Below are 21,550 nucleotides of genomic sequence, written 5' to 3'. Positions count from 1 at the left end.
TTCGACCAAGGGGCACAATCCTGCCAAAGCACCCTCCAATGAAATTAGGTTCAGAGGTGCTTCATTCAAGGACAATCAACCCTGAAATTGCACCCAGGAGATGAAAGGAAACATTACTCCTTGCATAGTGTGACCATTAAGAGGTCCTCCTGCTGAACACTGGCAGATCACACCTAGCAACACTAAACATCTCCAGAGTCTAGAACAGACCTGGCAACTCAACTCTGTGAAAATCTCGGGTCAGGGTATTGGAGACATCTCTCATAGATGTCTTATTGTGGGAAATCAAGAAACACATACATTCATTGTATTGCCTTCTGCCCCTACTTCACTCAGAATGAGGGGATTGCCAGCATCAACAAAAAGTAAATCTTGTCCAACCAGCGCTGACACAGAGAAAGCAATGGCTCCATTGCTCTTATATGGCAAGCCGCAGTAACAACTACAGCATACATATATAGTGCACACTCTTTATATGACTTCATTAGAGCAGGTTTCCTTGAAGACTCCTGCGAAAACTGCTTGTCTGGAAAGAACCCCCAATGGAGCTTGACCGGCATTGGCTGCAAGGTTGAGGCTTTGAATCTTAATCTTTAAGCCAGCCTAGTTAAAAGCTGAAACCTCTATTTCCCCGACACCATAACCATTCCACTCTTGCAAAGGGCCACAGTTCCAATAAGGTAAGCACACAAATAGTATGCACCCAGATAGGATACACTCAAACAATCGGGCAAACAAAGCGAGAATGCGCCGGATAGCAGGCGCTCAGTGAGAACTCAGTGCGCGTTCAGTGTGTGCAAGTGTGCGCACTCAGACAGCATGCGCTCGCACCATACCCCTCGCTCCATTTAGGCTGCAGGCTTACAAGCATAAGCACACCTGCGCATTCACGTCGGTGCTCTGCCATGCGGCACACAAACGCCAGCACTTAGGAAAACCATGCAGTCACGGCTCTCCACTTGACTGCAGAAAATTGAGCCTTGAGAAGGGCCTAGGCAAAGGCTGCTCAATGCCGCCCACACTACATTAAACTCTGAGAAAAGTGAGAGGAAAGGGGGAAGGGACGCAAGACAGAAGGGAAACACACACCTTAAACTCTTCTATTCCCTTTTTTATTTTTAATCCGTACCTGAGCTCAGCCCTCCTGGATGAGAACTCGAACAGGTTTTCAGCTAAGGGGAGCAGAGGGCACAAGCAGTCACCGCCGAGCACTCCCTCTGGTGCCAACTTATTTTTTTTTTTTTTTTTTTTTTTTTAAAGTCCACACCTGAAGCAGGTTCCCTGACTAAAAATGCTCAACTGAGGAAGGAACCTACTGGTGTCACCTCAGGAGCTCAAGCGGTGTTTGAAAAATTCTTCCATCTTCTCCTTTTCTTTCATTAATTTTTTTTTTTACCACAGTCAATCCCCAGAAGGGAAGTGCATGTCCTCCATCTGCTGGAGACAGGGAATACTGGCAGGCTGATGTTGGAGTGGGGCTATATGTCTGTGACTTCAGCTTTTACTCCATCTCCAACTGCTGGTAGAGATGCATAAACCACTTGTATGGACTGGCCTGCCTGAGTACAGAGGAATATTAGATTTGCAAAAAAATTGAGCACATCCATTAAGTAAAGCTGAATGACAATGTGAAAAACCATGTTACTGCACTTTACAACACATCAATATATGGAATAAAACAGTCAATGACGCAAGGGGTATCACATTTTACCTGCAGATATTTAAATCTGAAATCAAACAGCACAAAAATACTTCAGCAACAGTAGATTAAAGATAAAGATTTCTTTAAGCAATTGCATAATTATAACTTTTCAAAAGAAAAATCTATAATAAGTTATTGACCTCTATAACTTTATCTGTCTAAATGGCTAACTGGCAATATTCACTGTCATATGCGATGAATTTAACCACATAAATGTCAAGGGCATTCTGGGGTTTAAGTGGGATGCGTTTTATGGGCAGAACAGAGTTAGCCACATAAGTTAAGCTGCTAACTCAGATAGTCATAGTTAGCCGCTTAACCTATGCGGCTAACTCTGGTCGGGACCCAGCAGGGCTGTTCTAAAGTTAGCCAGTTTGACATAACCAGCAAACTTTAAAATAGCTGGGCACATTCAGCAGCCCGACACGGCTTAATATACCCTGCTAGATAGCTGGATATGCTTTTCCAGCTAACTAGCCGAGCTGCACAGTGACTGAAAATGCACCCCATAAACTTTCAACTTGGCGTTATCTACGGTATTTCGTTTTATGGGATCTTCATAACACCCAGTGGATACTCTTATTTTAACATTTCCTCCGCTTCTGGTCATATGTAATCACTGGTCCCAAAATTATGGTTTTTTTAAAGAATTTTGTTGCCTTTAAAATGTAAGGGAAATAAACTATTTCCATTAATCATAATCAACTGCAAAATGGCACAGTCCAGATGTATTCCACACACTAAAAAAGGTGGAAAGAAGTCAAAACTATTATGGGCATGGTTAAAAGGGGAGGTGAAAGAAGCTATTTTAGCCAAAAGATCTTCATTCAAAAATTGGAAGAAGGATGCAACAGAAGAAAATAGGATAATGCATAAGTGTTGGCAAGTTAAATGTAAGACATTGATAAGACAGGCTAAGAGAGAATTTGAAAAGAAGTTGGTCGTAGAAGCAAAACCTTTTTTAAATATATCCGAAGCAGAAAGCCTGTGAGGGAGTCAGCTGGACCGTTAGATGATCGAGGGGTTAAAGGGACACAGAGAAGATAAGGCTATCACGGAAAGATTAAATGATTTCTTTGCTTCGGTGTTTACTAAAGAGTATGATGGGGAGATACCCGTTCCGGAGAAGGTTTTCATGGGTAATGATTCAGATGGACTGAACCAAATCACGGTGAACCTAGAAGATGTGGTAGGCCTGATTGATAAACTGAAAAGTAGTAAATCGCCTGAACTGGATGGTATACACCCCAGGGTTCTGAAGGAACTCAAAAATGAAATTTCAGACCTATTAGTAAAAATTTGTAACCTATCATTAAAATCATCCATTGTACCTGAAGACATGAGGATAGCTAATGTAACCCCAATATTTAAAAAGGGCTCCAGGGGCGATCCAGGAAACTACAGACCGGTTAGCCTGACTTCAGTGCCAGGAAAAATAGTGGAAAGTGTTCTAAGTATCAAAATCATAGAACATATAGAAAGACATGGTTTAATGGAACAAAGTCAGCATGGCTTTACCCAAGGCAAGTTTAGCCTCACAAATCTGCTTCACTTTTTTGAAGGAGTTAACACGTGGATAAAGGTGAACTGGTAGATGTAGTGTACTTGGATTTTCAGAAGGCGTTTGATAAAGTTCCTCATGAGAGGCTTCATGGAAAAGTAAAGTCATGGTATAGGTGGCCATGTCCTTTCGTGGATTACAAACTGGCTAAAAGACAGGAAACAGATAGTAGGATTAAATGGACAATTTTCTCAGTGGAAGGGAGTGGGCAGTGAGCTGCCTCAGGGATCTGTATTGGGACCCTTACTTTTCAATACATTTATAAATGATCTGGAAAGAAATACGACGAATGAGGTAATCAAATTTGCAGATGATACAAAATTGTTCAGAGTAATTAAATCACAAGCAGATTGTGATAAATTGCAGGAAGACCTTGTGAAACTGGGGCATTGAAATGGCAGATGAATAAAACGGAAAATGTCATAATGCCTCTGTATTGCTCCATGGTGAGACTGCACCTTGAATACTGTGTACAATTCTGGTCGCCGCATCTCAAAAAAAGATATAATTGCGATGGAGAAGGTACAGAGAAGGGCGACCAAAATGATAAAGGGAATGGAACAGCTCCCCCATGAGGAAAGACTAAAGAGGTTAGGACTTTTCAGCTTGGAGAAGACATGGCTGAGGGGGGATATGATAGAGGTGTTTAAAACCATGAGAGGTCTAGAATGGGTAGATGTGAATCGGTTATTTAGTCTTTCAGATAATAGAAAGACTAGGGGCACTCCATGAAGTTAGCTTGTGGCACATTTAAAACTAAATCGGAGAAAGTTCATCACTCAATGCACAATTAAACTCTGGAATTTGTTGCCAGAGGACGTGGTTAGTTCAGTTAGTATAACTGTGTTTAAAAAAGGATTGGATAAGTTCTTGGAGGAGAAGTCCATTACCTGCTATTAATTGAGTTGACTTAGAAAATAGCCACTGCTATTACTAGCAACAGTAACATAAAATAGACTTAGTTTTTGGGTACTTGCCAGGTTCTTATGGCCTGGATTGGCCACCGTTGGAAACAGGATGCTGGGCTTGATGGACCCTTGGTCTGACCCAGTATGGCATGTTCTTATGGCTGCTGAACAGACACTATAAGAATTGAGACTGTGTCAAACAGAAGTACACGTTGGCATTATGAAAGGAAGCCCTGATCAAGAGTCTTCGAAACAGTGCCATGTCGGGCCAGCAGCAGATTATGAGCATGATTAATGGGAATTAATCTTTTTCCCTTACATTTTAAAAGCAACATAAAATTCTTCAAAAAATATAACTTCGTGACCAATGATTACATATGACCAGAAGCATTGGAAATGTTAAAACAGACTATCTGCTGGTTTTATGGAAGTCCCATAAAAAGAAATAGATATGTCAAGTGATTGAAAAGTTTATAATCAGATTGTTTTTTTTAATTGCTGTTGGATGCATCTAAACTGGATTGGGAATTTTTTCCTGTGATAGTTATAACCTTGCAAGAACTAGGCACATTTCAGACAATGCTCAAAAGAGTATGGAGGGGAAAGATGAATATTATATATTTTGTATGAGGACCCCGGCTGGTCAACAGGGGAATGCTAACCCTTCCCCTCAAGGTCTTGAGGAGCTTTGTAATGTATCTGGAGAGGATATGTGGGCAAACTACAGCCCACACTCAGCTCAAAATAGTGGAAATGCAATGGCAACTTTCCAGCACTCTACCTCGCTCTTTGTATTTCTGGGGGAGGAGGAGGGTCTTCCCACCAATCTCCTACAACCACCCCCTGCTTTTCAAATTTGAGGAGATACCCACGCCTCCCCCTGGGACTGCAGAGAGCATCATCCAGTGTGGCCCTTAGACCAAAGTTTGTCCATCTCTGCTTTATTGAGTAAGGAGATATTTCTGGTGGACTATGGAAATGTTGGGAGGTGGTGTTTAAGAGTCCTTAAAGTCTCAACACTTGTCTCGCTCTTAAAATGCAGGTTTTCTTCAGTACATGAGATTTCATATTGTCTGTATTTTGTCAGCAACAAACAACTGAATTTAGGGGACACCAATACTTTTAAGTGGCATACCTTGATTTCATACTTATCAGCACTTAGAAGAATATTATCCCCAGGGCTATGCATAAGAGATTTGACTTCACATTTCTGCAAAACCACCTGCAAGTAGAAAGCGGAAGTTAAATGAAAAAAATGTTACAGCCAGAATGGTTCATTAAAATTAGGACAGTTTTACTTCTTTCTAAAGAAAAGGTAAGTTACAGAATGAGTAACAATTCAAACCACTTAAGGAGCAGTTTTAAAAATCAAATGGACATGCTTCTAATATGCATTAAGATCTAACAGGTTTTAACAGGTGCTAATGTGGGATTTATTCTGATCATACTAAAGACAAGGAATTCTATACAGACAATGGTGCAAATTTGTGCAGACAAGAGGAAAACAAATTGAACAAGATTAGCATGAATTGGCAATCTTCGCTGAATCAGGCCCAGTACTGGAACAGTAACATTACTGTGGATGCATTGGCAGGACTGTGACATTGTTTTGGTTGCAGCATAGGATAAAAGCCAATCAATGTCAGAGGACACTAGAATTCACAAAAGGAAAAAAATGGAGAAATTACTTACCTGGTAATTTTGTTTTCCTTAGTGTAGACAGATGGACTCAGGACCAATGGGTATAGTGTACTCCTGATAGCAGATGGGAGACTGAGTCCGATTTCAAAGCTGACATCAGCCTACATATACCCGTGAAAGAAGTTTAGCTCTTCAATATTCTCCTCGAAAAGCAATTGTGGATATATGTGTGCTCAAATAACTTGATTAACTAGGACTGGTTCAACTGATTTCCAAATTGGAGACCACCAGTGCTCTCAATCGAATAATGCTGACACTAGGGTGCTTGTCACTCGAGTTTTCTGGATTCCGGGGCAGCCGTGGGCGAGATGCTGAGTCCATCTGTCTAAACTAAGGAAAACAAAATTATCAGACAAGTAAATTTCTCCATTTCCTAGCGTGTAGCCAGATGGACTCAGGACCAATGGGATGTATAAAAGCTACTCCCGAACAGGGCGGGAGGCTGCCCTTGGCCCACTTAGTACTGCCCTTGCAAAGGTTGTGTCCTCCGGGCCTGGGCATCCAGGTGGTAGGACTGGGGGAAGATGTGTAATGAGGACCACATCGCCGCCCGACAGATCTCAGCAAGCGACATCATCTTGATTTCCGCCCAGGACACTGCCTGGGCCCTTGTAGAATGGGCCTTGACTTGTAGAGGTGGAGGCTTCCCTGCCTCTACGTAGGCCGCCTTGATTACTTCTTTGATCCAGTGGGCTATAGTTGCCCGTGAGGCCGCTTCCCCCTGTCTCTTTACGCTGTGAAGGCCGAATAGGTGGTCCGACTTTTGCACAGATCCCGATCTTTCCAGGAATCAGACTAGGAGTCTGCCGATGTTTAGATGACGAAGACGGTGTGAGTCTTCCGAATCCTTGTGTTCGTCTGGAGATGGCAGAGAGATGGTTTGGTTTAGATAAAACTGAGAAACCACTTTCGGTAGAAAGGAGGGGACAGCGCGTAGCTGTATGAATCACGGTGTGAACCTGAGGAACGGTTCCTGACAGGATAGCGCTTGAAGCTCGGAGATGCAACGGGCTGAACATACTGCCGCTAGGAATGCAGTCCTCAGGGTCAGGAGCCGTAGTGAGACTGCACGTTGGTCTGAAGGAAGTTCCCGCTAGGAAGTCTAGTACTAGATTGAGATTCCATAGGGGCACCGGCCACTTTAAGGGTAGTCTGATTTGTTTGACCCCTCTCAGGAAGCGGGAAACATCTGGATGGGTTGATAGGCTGATGCCGTCCACCTTGGCTCTGAAGCAGGTCAGCGCGGCCACCTGAACCTTGAGGGACAACCCATTGTTCAAGCCGTCCTGCAGAAATTCCAGGATCTTGGGAATTTTGACTATTCGCAGAAGGATGTTGAAGACTTCACACCAAGCTTCGAATATTCTCCATATTCATATGTAGGTTAGAGACGTGGAAAACTTGCGTGCTCGGAGCAATCCGCTCTTCTTCAGGCGAGTCTCTCAATGGTTCCCCACAAGAAGTCTTCGCATGTCTGCGTACCATAGCCTTCTTGGCCAGTCCGAGGCCACTAGAAGTACTAGTCCCCTGTGGTGTTTTATCTTTCGGATGATCCTGCCCAGTAGTGGCCATGGGGGAAAGGTTCCAGTGGGAAAACTGAGAGGAGAGGATCACCTTGCTGGTGGCTGAAACGAATCAGTAAGATTTGCTTGGGACATTGTCTTTTTTAAAAAGTATTGGGGCAAAGTTAACTATTTGGGATTATTTAGTGTGCTTGTGCTTTTAATAGAAAGGCAGTGAATAAACAAGTTAGACTGTTTGTATTTTTAAATAGTCAATAAGGTAGCTAGTAAGCAATAGGTAGTGTGTTTATTTTTAAAAGTCTGCAGAACTGAGTGTTCTGCAGACTTTTAAAGAACTGAGTGTTTGTATTGAAGAAAAAAAAAACCCCACAACCCCGCCCCCCCCCCCCCCAAAAAAAAAAAAAAAGTAGCCAGAAGCTAGAAATAAGCTAAGAGCAGTGTATACCTAAGTAAAAAGATTAAATATTTCAGCTCAGTTACTCACTTTGGAAAGGTGTTGAGGTAGTGTGATTGGTGTTTGAATAGGTACCACCATTTGTTAATCAAGAGAGCAGTGAGTCACTCTGGCTGACTAACTGAAGTTAAACTGTTTGTATTTCCCAACACACCCACCCCAGCTCATCCCTTAATTTATAGGCAGGTGCCACCTTCACAAAAAAAAAAAAAATCAACAAAAACTTTGAGAATTCGATCAGACCCCGGTAGGCCACTACCAGACACATAGTGAATTCACTAATACATTTAAAGGAAGTTAGACACATTCCTACTCCCATAGCAACCTAAAACTTAACTAGGAACTAATCAAAACTGAGATGAAGGCAGCAGTCCAGCAGCAAGAGGGGGGATTCCCAGTCTTTTGCATAGAGTGTCACATGTATGATTTTTTTACCCATTGGTGAGAAGTTGTACATGTGCAAGCGATGAAACGAGCTCCTGGCTCTCAGAGAATGAGTCCAATCTCTGGAGGCTAGAGTGGCAGACCTGGAGGAGCTGAGGCAGACAGAGAGGTATATAGATGAGACCTTCAGAGACATAGTAGTCAAGTCCCAACTTCAGACTGGCAGCCCTGGTGCTGCCTTGGAGGAAGAAGGTCTCATGATGGGAGAACATCAACTAGGTGCAGCAGGAAAGGATCCTGTAGCAAGGACCTGCTCTCCAGGTGATGCATTGTCCTTTCGCACTGAGGATATCTCCCCAAGGCCTACTGCCCAGGAGGGAAGGGTTAGGTCGGCCGTCATAGTTGGTGATTCGATTATTAGGAATGTAGATAGCTGGGTGGCTGGTGGGCGTGAGGATCGCCTGGTAACATGCCTACCTGGTGCGAAGGTGGCGGACCTCACGCGTCACCTAGATAGGATTTTAGACAGTGCTGGGGAGGAGCCGGCTGTCGTGGTACATGTGGGCACCAACGACATAGGATAATGTGGGAGGGAGGTTCTGGAAGCCAAATTTAGGCTCTTAGATAGAAAGCTTAAATCCAGAACCTCCAGGGTAGCATTCTCTGAAATGCTCCCTGTTCCACGTGCAGGTCACCAGAGGCAGGCAGAGCTCCAGAGTCTCAATGTGTGGATGAGACGATGGTGTAAGGAAGAGGGATTCAGTTTTGTTAGGAACCTTTTGGGGAAGGGGGGAGTCTCTTCCGAAGGGATGGGTTCCACCTTAACCAGGGTGGAACCAGACTGCTGGCGCTAACCTTTAAAAAGGAGATTGTTCTAGTTGAAAAGCTGCTCTAAGGGGACAGCCGACAGTCGCTCAGCAGCGCATGGTTCGGAGAGAGGTATCTTCAAAGGATACTAATGATGCATTAGAATTAGGGCATCCCGACAGTGAGGTTCCAATAATTAGAAAAATAGTCCAAGTGCCTGTAACTAAAAACTCACCTGAGCTAAAAAATTCTAACTTAACCCTATCAATTAAAAAGAGAATGAAAATACAAACAAAAAAGAAACTTTGAAATGTTTGTATGCTAATACCAGAAGTCTAAGAAGTAAGATGGGAGAATTAGAATGTATAGCAGTGAATGATGGACCCAAAAAACAAATCGGAAGCCAATCCAGTTGGCTGTGTTACAGTAAAGACAATGAGAATCGGACGATCAAAAGAAGCCCTTTATTTCAATGCCCAACTCTGGCCGAGTTTCGCTCATAGAGCTGCCTCAGCGAAATATAAAACCTTAAAACAACAATTAAATAATTCAAAACAATAAAGACATAAAATACATGTATAGAGAGGCTGACTTTCTATGAATATAATTCTTAATCAGAGGATATAGTGGAGTCAGTTATTACAGTTAGTGCTTACTTCAGTTAGCAGGACTTAAAATATGCTTGCAGGGCTGCTGTCACACTGTCACAATATCATTAGTGCCTAAATAGAAACAATATATATATAAAGTTTAAACAAACCATTAAATTTTTTATATAATTGTATCTCGTACTAGCAATGTTTAAAAATAATAAAGTTCTTACTATCAATTAAAAAAAATAATAAAACTATTGAGAGTTGCACAACCAGTAGCCTATAGCACATTAACTTTAAGTTATCATCATAATATTTATTGTATAAAAATATATATAACTAGGACAAAACCTTTTGCCGATTTATTTTTTAAAAAGATATAAAAAGGTCATTCCAAATTGCTAACTGAAGTAAGCACTAACTGTAATAACTGACTCCACTATATCCTCTGATTAAGAATTATATTCATAGAAAGTCAGCCTCTCCAGTTCTATTGAATCATTCATTCTTTGTTTTCTGTCTGCACCATGCTGATGTCCAAATGCAATTTTAATTTAATTTGTTTGGATTCCATGAGTTTATATAGTTATACATGTATCGAGCACTTTATGTTTTGCATTTACACATTAATACATATATTTTATATTTTTAATTATTTGTGTTATTTTAATTTTTATCTGAACACCTATACATGTATTTTATTTTATGATTTAAGTATGTACATCTATACATGTATTTTATGTCTTTATTGTTTTGAATTATTTGTGTTTTTTTAAGGTTTTATATTTATTTGTTCAATTCTAGTTGCCCCTGAGGCAGCTCTATGAGCGAAACTCGGCCAGAGTCGGGCATTGAAGTAAAGGGCTTCTTTTGATCGTCCGATTCTCATTGTCTTTACTGTAGCAGTGAATGATGACAGACTTAATTGGCATCTCAGAGACATGGTGGAAAGAGGATAACCAATGGGACAGTGCTATAACGGGGTACAAATTATATCGCAATGACAGAGAGGAGCACCCGGGAGGAGGTGTGGCGCTTTATGTCCGGGATGGCATAGAGTCCAACAGGATAAACATCCTGCATGAGACTAAATACAAAATTGAATCTTTATGGGTAGAAATCCCTTGTATGTCAGGGAAGACTATAGTGATAGGAGGATACTACCGTTTACCTGGTCAAGATGGTGAGACGGACAGTGAAATGCTAAGAGAAATTAGGGAAGCTAACCAAATTGGTAGTGCAGTAATAATGGGAGACTTCAATTACACCAATATTGACTGGGTAAATGTATCATCGGGACACGCTAGAGAGATAACGTTCCAGAATGGAATAAATGATAGCTTTATGGAGCAATTGGTTCAGGAACCAATGAGAGAGGGAGCAATTTTAGATCTAATTCTCAGTGGAGCCCAGGACTTGGTGAGAGAGGTAATGGTGGTTCGGCCGCTTGGCAATAGTGATCATAATATGATCAAATTTGATTTAATAGAAACATAGAAACATAGAAATGACGGCAGAAGAAGACCAAACGGCCCATCCAGTCTGCCCAGCAAGTTTCACACTTTTTTTTTTCATACTTATCTGTTTCTCTTGGCTCTTAGTAACCTTTTGGTTCTTTTACCCTTCCACCCCCACCATTAATGTAGAGAGCAGTGTTGGAGCTGCATCTAAATGAAATATCTAGCTTAATTAGTTAGGAGTAGTAACCGCCGCAATAAGCAAGCTATACCCTTGCTTGTTTACCCCGACTATGTAATTCAATCCTTGCTGGTTGTCTATATATAGATCCACTTTTCTTCATTCCCCCTGCCGTTGAAGCAGAGAGCTATGCTGGAAGAGGAACAGTGTGCAAATCCAAGGCTCTTGTGCTAAAGTTTCAAAAGGGAAATTTTGATAAAATGAGAAAAATTGTTAGAAAAAAATTGAAAGGAGCAGCTACAAAAGTAAAAAATGTCCAAGAGGTGTGGTCATTGTTAAAAAATGCCATTCTAGAAGCACAGTCCAGATGTATTCCACACATTAAGAAAGGTGGAAAGGCGGCAAAACGATTACCAGCATGGTTAAAAGAGGAGGTGAAAAACTATTTTAGCCAAAAGATCTTCATTCCAAAATTGGAAGAAGGATCCAACAGAAGAAAATAGGATAAAGCATAAATGTTGGCAAGTTAAATGTAAGACATTGATAAGACAGGCTAAGAGAGAATTTGAAAAGAAGTTGGCTGTAGAGGCAAAAACTCACAGTAAAAACTTTTTTTAATATATCCAAAGCAGAAAGCCTGTGAGGGAGTCAGATGGACCATTAGATGATCGAGGGGTTAAAGGGGCACTTAGAGAAGATAAGGTCATCACAGAAAGATTAAATGATTTCTTTGCTTCCGTGTTTACTGAAGAGGATGTTGGGGAGGTACCTGTAAAGGAGAAGGTTTTCATGGGTAATGATTCAGATGGACTAAATCAAATCACAGTGAACCTAGAAGATGTGGTAGGCCTGATTGACAAACTGAAGAGTAGTAAATCACCTGGACCGGATGGTATACACCCCAGAGTTCTGAAGGAATTAAAAAATGAAATTTCAGACTTATTAGTAAAAACTTGTAACTTATCATTAAAATCATCCATAGTACATGAAAACTGGAGGATAGCAAATGTAACCCCAATATTTAAAAAGGGCTCCAGGGGCTATCCGGGAAACTACAGACCGGTTAGCCTGACTTCAGTGCAGGGAAAAATAGTGGAAAGTGTTTTAAACATCAAAATCACAGAACATATAGAAAGACATGGTTTAATGGAGCAAAGTCAGCATGGCTTTACCCAGGGCAAGTCTTGCCTCACAAATCTGCTTCACTTTTTTGAAGGAGTTAATAAACATGTGGATAAAGGTGAACCGGTAGATATAGTATACTTGGATTTTCAGAAGGCGTTTGACAAAGTTCCTCATGAGAGGCTTCTAGGAAAAGTAAAAAGTCATGGGATAGGTGGCGATGTCCTTTCGTGGATTGCAAACTGGCTAAAAGACAGGAAACAGAGAGTAGGATTAAATGGGCAATTTTCTCAGTGGAAGGGAGTGGACAGTGGAGTGCCTCAGGGATCTGTATTGGGACCCTTACTTTTCAATATATTTATAAATGATCTGGAAAGAAATACAAGTGAGATAATCAAATTTGCAGATGACAAAATTGTTCAGAGTACTTAAATCACAAGCAGATTGTGATAAATTGCAGGAAGACCTTGTGAGACTGGAAAATTGGGCATCCAAATGGCAGATGAAATTTAATGTGGATCGCCTATACTGATGGCGTGACGATGATCCTGTGTGGATTCCACTTCCTGACTGCGATCGTCTTATACGTTTTGATTTCACCTCTGTGGAACTGGAATCTGACGAGCTGAAATGAGGTACATCTGGAGACTGATGTTTTCGTTTTAACCCATGTGGTATTGAATGATATGGGTGTTTGGACTGTTGTAGTCCACTGTGCTTCGATTTCTTTGTTGCCGTGTGCTCCAGTGTCTTCGGCGCCTTGTGAGCCGATGTTTTCTGTAGGTTGTGCGCATATGATGACTTATGCGCATATCTCCGGCACCTTGTGTACGGATGTTTCTGCACTGTGTGCGCCGATGCCTTGTGCGCAGATGTCATTTTGGGCGCAGGTGGTTTATGCGCAGACGGTACTTTGGGCGCATAAGGTGTAGGCGCCGAGGTTTTAAGCGCCGTTGTTTCCTGCGCCAATCGCTGAGGCTCTCTTGGTCCTCTCGGATCCGATGGCCTATGTCGTCTTGGCAAGTCCTTACCTCCAAGCCTGGAGGGGTGAGGATCCCACGATGACAATCTTTTTTGCGATGGAGCCATTGTCGTCAAGGGGCCAGGCGAAGAATGAGCCTCCGATGGCTCTGAAAAAGTGAACAGTTCCCGTATCCTATAAGCCCGCTGTTTTGGGGCTCTTGGAGATATTCGGCCACAAAATTGACAATTTTTTTAAATTGTGCTCTGGCCCCAGGCATCGGTAACATCGGTCATGGCCATCCGTGACCGAGATTACCTTGCCACAGGTACAGGGTTTAAACCCCGACTTTGACATTTCTAAGAAAAAATAATAAACGCTGAGAAGTCAGCCCCGCGTGCGATCCCACTCGCAGAAAGAACAGACTGAGGAGAATCTGTTACTTTCCTGCGCGGGAACACACGTGCAGCCGCGGAGAGCTAAAATCTAAATCTCTGCTTGGTAAAGCTCCGCCTCCCAGACCTGATTGACAGATCCCATGACAGCATGGCTAATTCAGCCCTGCTATCGACGGGAAATGGGCTATTAAATCTTTGTAAGCAAGGAACTCTCCAGGAGAGGATGGATTCACTTAAAAAAAAAACAAACTATAAAATTTTTGCCCTGTTTCATATCCCTAGGCTAGTTGCTATCTTTAATAATATACAAGAAGGTGGATCCCTTCCTTCCTCTGATGTCTGCCTCTATATTTGGATTCCTTCCCTCCTAAAGAGAGAAGGAATTCAAATATATATAGCTCTTACAGGACTATCTCACTTTTGAATTATGATGTAAAAATATTCAAACATCTTAACTATTCATATTGAGAGGCTTATACCTAAATTGGTATACAAAGACCAAAACGGGTTATGTAACTAGATGCTGACAACATATAAAGGATCATATATTTAATTTACAAAGTTGGCTTGCAAAACTACTATTCTCTCTAAAGTATCTGGAAGTATTTCCAACATTTATTTAAAAAGGTTTTCTTATCTGCCCTTCCAAAAGATTTGGAGTGAGGTACAATAAACATAAGTGATTAAAAGAAAAAAATAAAGTATGAACTCTTGCCTAGTGATGAGGTTGCAAAACAACAAAACGTGGGATATTCCTCAGTGTAGAAAAGGAAGACAGACCCTGGTGGGAGACATTCATTACTTAAAATGACATGGTAGGATGAATGGGTGTGTGAGAGTAGATGTGGTGTTATGACATGAAGGGGATACATGTATAGATTTAGGAGAGGGAAATTTTTTTTGTAAATGATATGGCAAAACAATATTTTTGGATGGTGAGTTTTTACTACTTTGTATTAGCGTTCAGCTTGTTACACTTATGTATATTTGGTCTGTAATATAGGATCGGATCGGTCCCTGTTGAAGCAGGTCTCTGTGTGGAGGTAGTGGCAGGGGGTTCCCTGCCAGCAGTCTTCGCATGTCTGCGTACCACGTCTTCTTGGCCAGTCCGGGGCCACTAGAAGTACTGGTCCCCTGTGGTGTTCTATCTAGTGGATGATCACGTCCAATAGGGGCCATGGCATGAAGGCATATAACAGCGTTTCCTGTGGCCAGGTCTGTACCGGAGTATCGATTCCCTGGGATTGGGGTTCCCGCCTGCGGCTGAAGAAATTGGGTACCTGGGCGTTGGACCGATTTGCCAGGAGGTCCATGGTTGGTTTTCCCCAACGGTTTACTATCAATTGGAATGCTGTGGTTGACAGTTTCCATTCTCCTGGATCTAGACTTTCTCTGCTGAGGTAGTCCGCCACGACATTGTCTTTCCCGGCAATGTGGACGGCCGAGATCTCTTTAAGATTCACTTCCACCCATGACATTAGGAGGTCTATTTCCAGGGACACCTGTTGGCTTCTGGTTCCTCCCTGACGGTTGATGTAGGCCACTGTTGTGGCGTTGTCCAACATTACCACTGACCGGTTTGTCTCGGAGTCTGTGACCGAACCTTAGGCAGGCTAGTCTGACTGCCCGGGCTTCTAGGCGATTCATGTTCCATCCCGACTCTTCTTTGTTCCATTGCCCTTGGGCAGTTAGCTCCTGGCAGTGTGCTCCCCACCCTCGTAGGATGGCATCCGTGGTGAGTAGGTTCCAGGTTGGGGAGGATAGTCTCGTTCCCTGGCTCAGATGGGCTTCTTGTAGCCACCAACGTAGTTGGGCCTGAACTCTGTCCAGGAGCTGAAGCCGTACAGTGTAGTTCTGAGACAGTGGATTCCATCGTGATAGTAGTGAGCGTTGTAGTGGTCTCATGTGAGCTCATGCCCATGGGACTACTTCCAGCGTGGATACCATGAGTCCGAGAACTTGTAGGTAATCCCATGCTGTGGGGCGAAGTTTGTTCAACAGGGTTGGTAACTGGGTCATCAGTTTTGAACTCCTTGTCAGTGTCAGGATGACCTTGTCTTGTTTGGTGTCGATCCGGACTCCCAGGTATTCTAGAGATTGGGAAGGCTGCAGGCAACTCTTGTTTGTTTGTGTTGACCACCCACCCGAGGCTCTCCAGTAGAGTTTTGACTGTTGGTTGCCTGGTGGCTTTCCTCTGGGGATTTCGCTCTTATCAGCCAATCGTCTAGATAAGGGTGCACGCGGATTCCTTCCTTCCTTAGTGTTGCTGCCACCACCACTATGATCTTGGTGAACGTCTGGGGTGCAGTGGCTAACCCGAAAGGTAGTGCTTGGAACTGGCAGTGATGGTCCAGGATCGAGAAGTGTAGGAAACGCTGATGCTCTTGATGGATCAGAGTGTGTAGGTAGGCTTCCAACAGATCCAAGGAGGTAAGAAACTCTCCCGGTTGTATCACCCTTATTACTGAGCGTAGGGTTTTCCTTGCGGAAGCGAGGAATCTTCAGGTGACGGTTGACCGCCTTGAGGTCCAGGATAGGTCTGAATGTTCCTTCCTTCTTGGGAACGATAAAATAAATGGAATAATGGCCAGTATTTATTTGTTGTGTTAAGAACATAAGAAATTGCCATGCTGGGTCAGACCAAGGGTCCATCAAGCCCAGCATCCTGTTTCCAACAGAGGCCAAACCAGGCCACAAGAACCTGGCAATTATCCAAACACTAAGATGATCCCATGCTACTGATGCAATTTATATCAGTGGCTATTCCCTAAGTAAACTTGATTAATAGCCGTTAATGGACTTCTCCTCCAAGAACCTATCCAAACCTTCTTTGAACCCAGCTACACTAACCACATCCTCTGGCAACAAATTCCAGAGCTTTAATGTGCGTCGAGTGAAAAAGAATTTTCCCCGATTAGTCTTAAATGTGCTACTTGCTAACTTCATGGAATGTCCCCTAGTCCTTCTATTATTCGGTAAGAGTGAACCAAAGGAAAAAAGAATAGGGAAATGAAAGGGGAACAGGAAAAAAAAAAAAAAAAACCAGACATGGACCACATGAAAGACAGGGGAAAACAAATCATTAGATTAACAAGTAATTTAAAATATTTTTTAAACTAAGGAACATTCTATAAAATCACAAAAACCAAACAAAATAAACCTTATTTAAAAAATCCATGTAGTTCTTGAGCAGAAGTTCAGGACCTTTATGTTCAGAGGAAACAGAAACATATCTACCACAAGCATTCTTCACTCAGGGAATATTTGATTTTCTACTCCCCTGTCCAGGGACCATTCGTGAGGTTCCAGGACTTGACTTAATCTGTCTGCCAAGACATTCTTCTTTCCCATGAAATACAAGGCTCTCAGGACCACTCTCTAAGAAATGGACCAGTCCCACATCTGGACCATACCCACACAGGAGGTATGAACCTGTTTCTCCCTGCTTGCTCACATAGATCATCACCACCTGTCTGTCTGGATGAGGACAATTGTGTTGGCTAACCAATCTCTGAAAGCCTTCAGAGCACACCGTACAGCCTTCAGCTCTAGGAAGTTTATCTGATGAAATCTTTCCTGAACAGATCCAGAGACCCTGCGCGTGTGAAGTTCCTCTAAGTGAATTCCCTAGTCCAGGATTGATGCATCAGTGGTTAGGACAATATGCACTGGAGAAATTTGGAAGGATATTCTTTTGGCTATATTTGAGTCAATTGGCCACCAGGACAGAGACCCTGAGTCACTGGATGATGCAGATATTGTCTCAGAGATTCTGAGTAACTTGAGTCCTCTGTAATCTTAAAGACCAGTGGGCTCATCTCATATGAAGACATACCAGGGGTCTGACATATACTGTTGATTCTATGAGGCCCAATACCCTCAACGCATCCAAAGCTGATAACTGCTGACTCACTCTTATCCCTTCCAATACAGACATTAATGTGATGATCCTCTCCTGTGGATATTTTATCTTAGTTGAGTCTGGCAGAATTCCAATAAATTATTTTTTGTAATACATTTTATTGAAGTGAGAATTCCTATAAATTCTAATTGAGAGGAAGGGCTCAAATGGGACTTGGGTATTTTATGACAAATCCTAGTAACTCCACCACCCGGAGGGGTTTCCTCATTGATTTTATGGGCCTCCTTGAGAAGGGCTCTTGATCAGCCAAACCTCTAAGTAAGGAAATATTTGCACCCCCAATTTGAATAGATGTGCAGCCTGATATTTTGTGAATATTCATGGTGCTGATGCTAGGCCAAAAGGCAACATGTGATCTTGGTGACAATGTTGCCCCACCACAAATCCGAGATCTGGGAATATTTTTATGTAGGTATAAGCATCTTTTAGAGCCAGAGAGCACAGCCAGTCACCTTTTTCTAGAAAAGGGATTAAAGTGTTGAAGAAAACCATCTTGAACTTTTTCTTCACCAGAAATGTGTTCAAAGCCCTCAGTCTAGGGAAGCACAGTCTCTCTACTTCTCTTTGGGATCAGAATAAAAATCCCACTCTCTTTCCCTTGAGAGTTTGACCGCATTGGCCTCCGAGAGAAGAGAACGCCTTTCCTAATTCCTGATGCTAAGAAACTGCTCAAGAGCTTCTCGGTGGGCGATTTGGCAGGTCTCCCAATACATGCAGTCTGTATCCATTCTTAACTATGCTGAGAATCCAAGTGTCGGAGGTTACTATGGGCCAACGGTTTCAAGGCAGCAGCCAGAATGTCCCTTTTCCCAGCATTGTGCATAGATGGTGACTGAAGCTGATGCTGCTTGGCCTTCACTCAATGCATATCAGGGACTCTTCAATGCCAGCACCAAAGAAACAAAACCCTGCGCTTTCTTTGGGTGGAAGGAGCCGGATGACGGTCTGATACCCCAATTCTTATGCATGTGTTACAGCCTCTAAGGCTAGTAATCTGGTCAGTGTAGCTTCCACTGCCATTCTCTTGGAAGGGTCGTGGCAGGGAGATTCCACAAAACTTGTCTGGAGGGAGGTGGTGGAAATCTAGGTAATATCCATCTCGAATGATGGATAGGACCCACTTGTCCGAAGTTATCTCGACCTATCTTTGGTAGAATAGGGTCAGTCTGCCCCCTATGGCTTCTTCCTTTGGATGGGTCGGCTGATTTTCATTGTGGGGTGCGGCTGGGGCCGAGCTCGCTCCCCTTTTATTGTGCTTGTTCCGAAAGGACTGGCTCCGGCCTGTGGGGCGGGCCGCTTGATATGAGCTTCTATATGGGTTGAAGCGCTGTGATCCTCTGCCCCTGGAGATCCGGGGGAAGGATTGCTGGTTTCTCTTATTCCTGTCCTTCGGTAGCCGCGGTAGTGGGGACTCACCCCCATTTGTTGGCTAGTTTCTCTAGTTCGCTTCCGAACAGGGGTGTTCCCTTGAAAGGCATCCTTGTGAGCCTCGTTTTGGAGGATGTGTCGGCCGACCAGTTTCGGAGCCAGATTTGTCTTCTGGCTGCCATGGCGGATGAGACTCCTCTAGCTGCTGTGCATATCAGATCCGAAGCGACATCCGCGAGGAATGATACAGCTGGTTCCAGGGCTTCCCCAGGTGTGTTGTTCCTGGTCTGTATTAAACAGGCGCGTGTCACCACGGCACAGGCGGCCGCGATCTGTAAAGACATAGCGGAGACGTCAAAGGACTGTTTGAGGATAAATTCCAGACATCTGTCTTGAGCATCCTTGAGTGCTGCTCCTACCTCCACCGAGATAGTGCGCTTTGAGACGGCACAGACCATGGCATCCACTTTCGGACATGCCAGGAGATCTTTGGCGGCTGGGTCCAGAGGGTACATGGCTGCCAGAGCCCGGCCCCCTTTGAACATGGTTTCTGGTGCATCCCATTCCAGGTCAATTAGTTGCTGGATGGCTTGCAATAGTGGGAAATGGCAGGAGGTCTGACGGAGTCCCTCCAATAGTGGGTTCGTCTTAGGTTCCCCCGAGGCACTTGTGCCCGTGATGGCAAGCTCTTTTAAGCTGTGTGTGACCAAGTCTGGGAGCTCGTCCTTGGTGAAGAAGCGTCTCATGGTTCGATGGGGTTCTGTCTCCGGGAGTTCCCCTTCCTCCAGGGGCTCTGACTCCTCATCTGAGATGTCCGTGTCCCTGAAGGTGGGATCACTTCCCTGGACATAGAGGGTCCTGGCATGTTGAGGTCCTCTGGTGAAGCCTGAGGCCGCATTATAGGAGGTCCCGGTTGCATGTGGACGAAGGTATGCAGACCTTTGAAAAATTCCACCCAGGAGATAGATGCTGGGTCTAGACTAGGGGGCGCCGTGTCTCTGGGGAGCCCCGTTTGAGGGGGGTCCCGCTGTATAATGTTAGGTCCGGCATACTGCTCGAGAGGCTGGGGTGGGCCATGAGTTGGGTCCCCTAGGGCCTCTTCGCACTTACTTCACAGGGCCGTGGCCTCCTCATGCTGTGCAGCTCTAATATGGCATGCTGGGCAAAGGCCCTGAGCTTTGGGTTTATTTTCTGGTGGTGCTACGGCTTATGTGCGTACCATACAGTTGTGCGCTCCGGTGTGCGAAGTTGCTCGAATAGGTTTGGTGCGTGTGTGCAGGGAGATGTGTGCACAGGTTGAAATTATGCGCCCGGCATAGTAAGCACGTGGCTAAGTGTGTCACTTGTGCGACGTTGTGCTCACAAGGTATTTGTGCGCATGGCTCGTCTCTGTGTGCACGGATCGAAAAGGCGGACAGGGTGGCGGACAGAGCCAAAATGACGACGGCGACCACACGGACAATATGGCGACCTACTCGAAGGGTCTCCACATGGGAAGGCCCTTTGATCTGCCCGGTGTCTAGCCCTGCTAGGGTCATCAACCCAGTGGCGTTGGTCCCAGCTGGCGACCTGTGCATCTCCTCGAGCTTCGGAGACCACAGACTTTTAAATAGATTGCTACCTTACCTTGTCTTGGCGCTTCCCGGTTTCGTTCCGGGCAGTCTCCAGCTGCGGGGGGAGAGAGAAACTACCTTCACCGCCGTGCTCGAGGTTGCACCCGCTGCCTCTCAGCCTCACCCGATGCCGGGGCTAGGTCCCCGCAGAGGGTTGGCCGCCTGTCCTAGGCTTACTTCAGAGGGATCACGGAAATCACCTTGGGAAATCTCGACTGGGGGAGGGACCCAATGGGTGTCACCGCAGGAGAGCAGGGCTCGTCTGTAGAGGTAAGATTTTCTTCTTAATTTGGTTTTCTTTGGTAAAATTACTCTAACGCTGTGCTAGCGTGCATAGAGTCCCTAACTGCTATGGAGACGGAAAATACTGAAGAGCTGCACTTCCTGCAGGGGTATATGTACTAGGGCTAACATCAGATTGAAATCTGATCCGTCTCCAACTGCTATCAGGAGTACACTATACCCATTGGTCCTGAGTCCATTTGCTACATGCTAGGAAATTCTCATTTCTTAGCATCCAGACAGATGAATTCAGAACCAGTGAGATGTACCCAAGCTACTCCCGAATAGGGAGGGAGGCTGCCCACGGTCCAGTCAAAGCTGCATCCTCCCAAGCCTCCACATCAGACGATAATACCTGGAAAAGTTGTGCAAGGAGGACCACGTCGCAGCTCAGCAAATGTCAATGAAAGACAATCTAACTTCTGCCCAGGAAAACTACCTGAGCCCTAACCTGACTAGGCAATGACAGCTCAGCAACAACATATGCGGCTGTGACTACCTCCTTAATCCGGCAAGCTATTGTAGCCTGCGAAGCCGGCTCGCCCTGTTTTTTCCACTGTGGAGGACAAAGAGGTGATCCATCTTCCTGAGAGGTTTAGAAACATTCAGATAC

At 44.1% G+C, this 21,550-nt stretch overlaps 1 protein-coding gene across 3 annotated transcripts in view; it reads right to left on the bottom strand.

Moving 5' to 3' along the window:
• FBXW2 (F-box and WD repeat domain containing 2) overlaps positions 1 to 21,550 on the bottom strand; it is an 86,331-nt gene that overhangs the window by 34,084 nt on the left and 30,697 nt on the right. For all 3 annotated transcript variants that reach the window (XM_029611843.1, XM_029611844.1, XM_029611845.1), the window contains exon 5: positions 5,307 to 5,393. In XM_029611843.1, the coding sequence (XP_029467703.1) occupies positions 5,307 to 5,393 (87 nt within the window). The remainder of the gene's footprint in view (positions 1 to 5,306; positions 5,394 to 21,550) is intronic.

Source organism: Rhinatrema bivittatum, chromosome 8 (genome assembly GCF_901001135.1).
Source record: "Rhinatrema bivittatum chromosome 8, aRhiBiv1.1, whole genome shotgun sequence".
In the NCBI taxonomy this organism is placed as follows: domain Eukaryota; kingdom Metazoa; phylum Chordata; class Amphibia; order Gymnophiona; family Rhinatrematidae; genus Rhinatrema; species Rhinatrema bivittatum.
The sequence above is the reverse complement of the archived record's forward strand: the minus strand, read 5'-3'. Positions and strand labels throughout refer to the sequence as shown.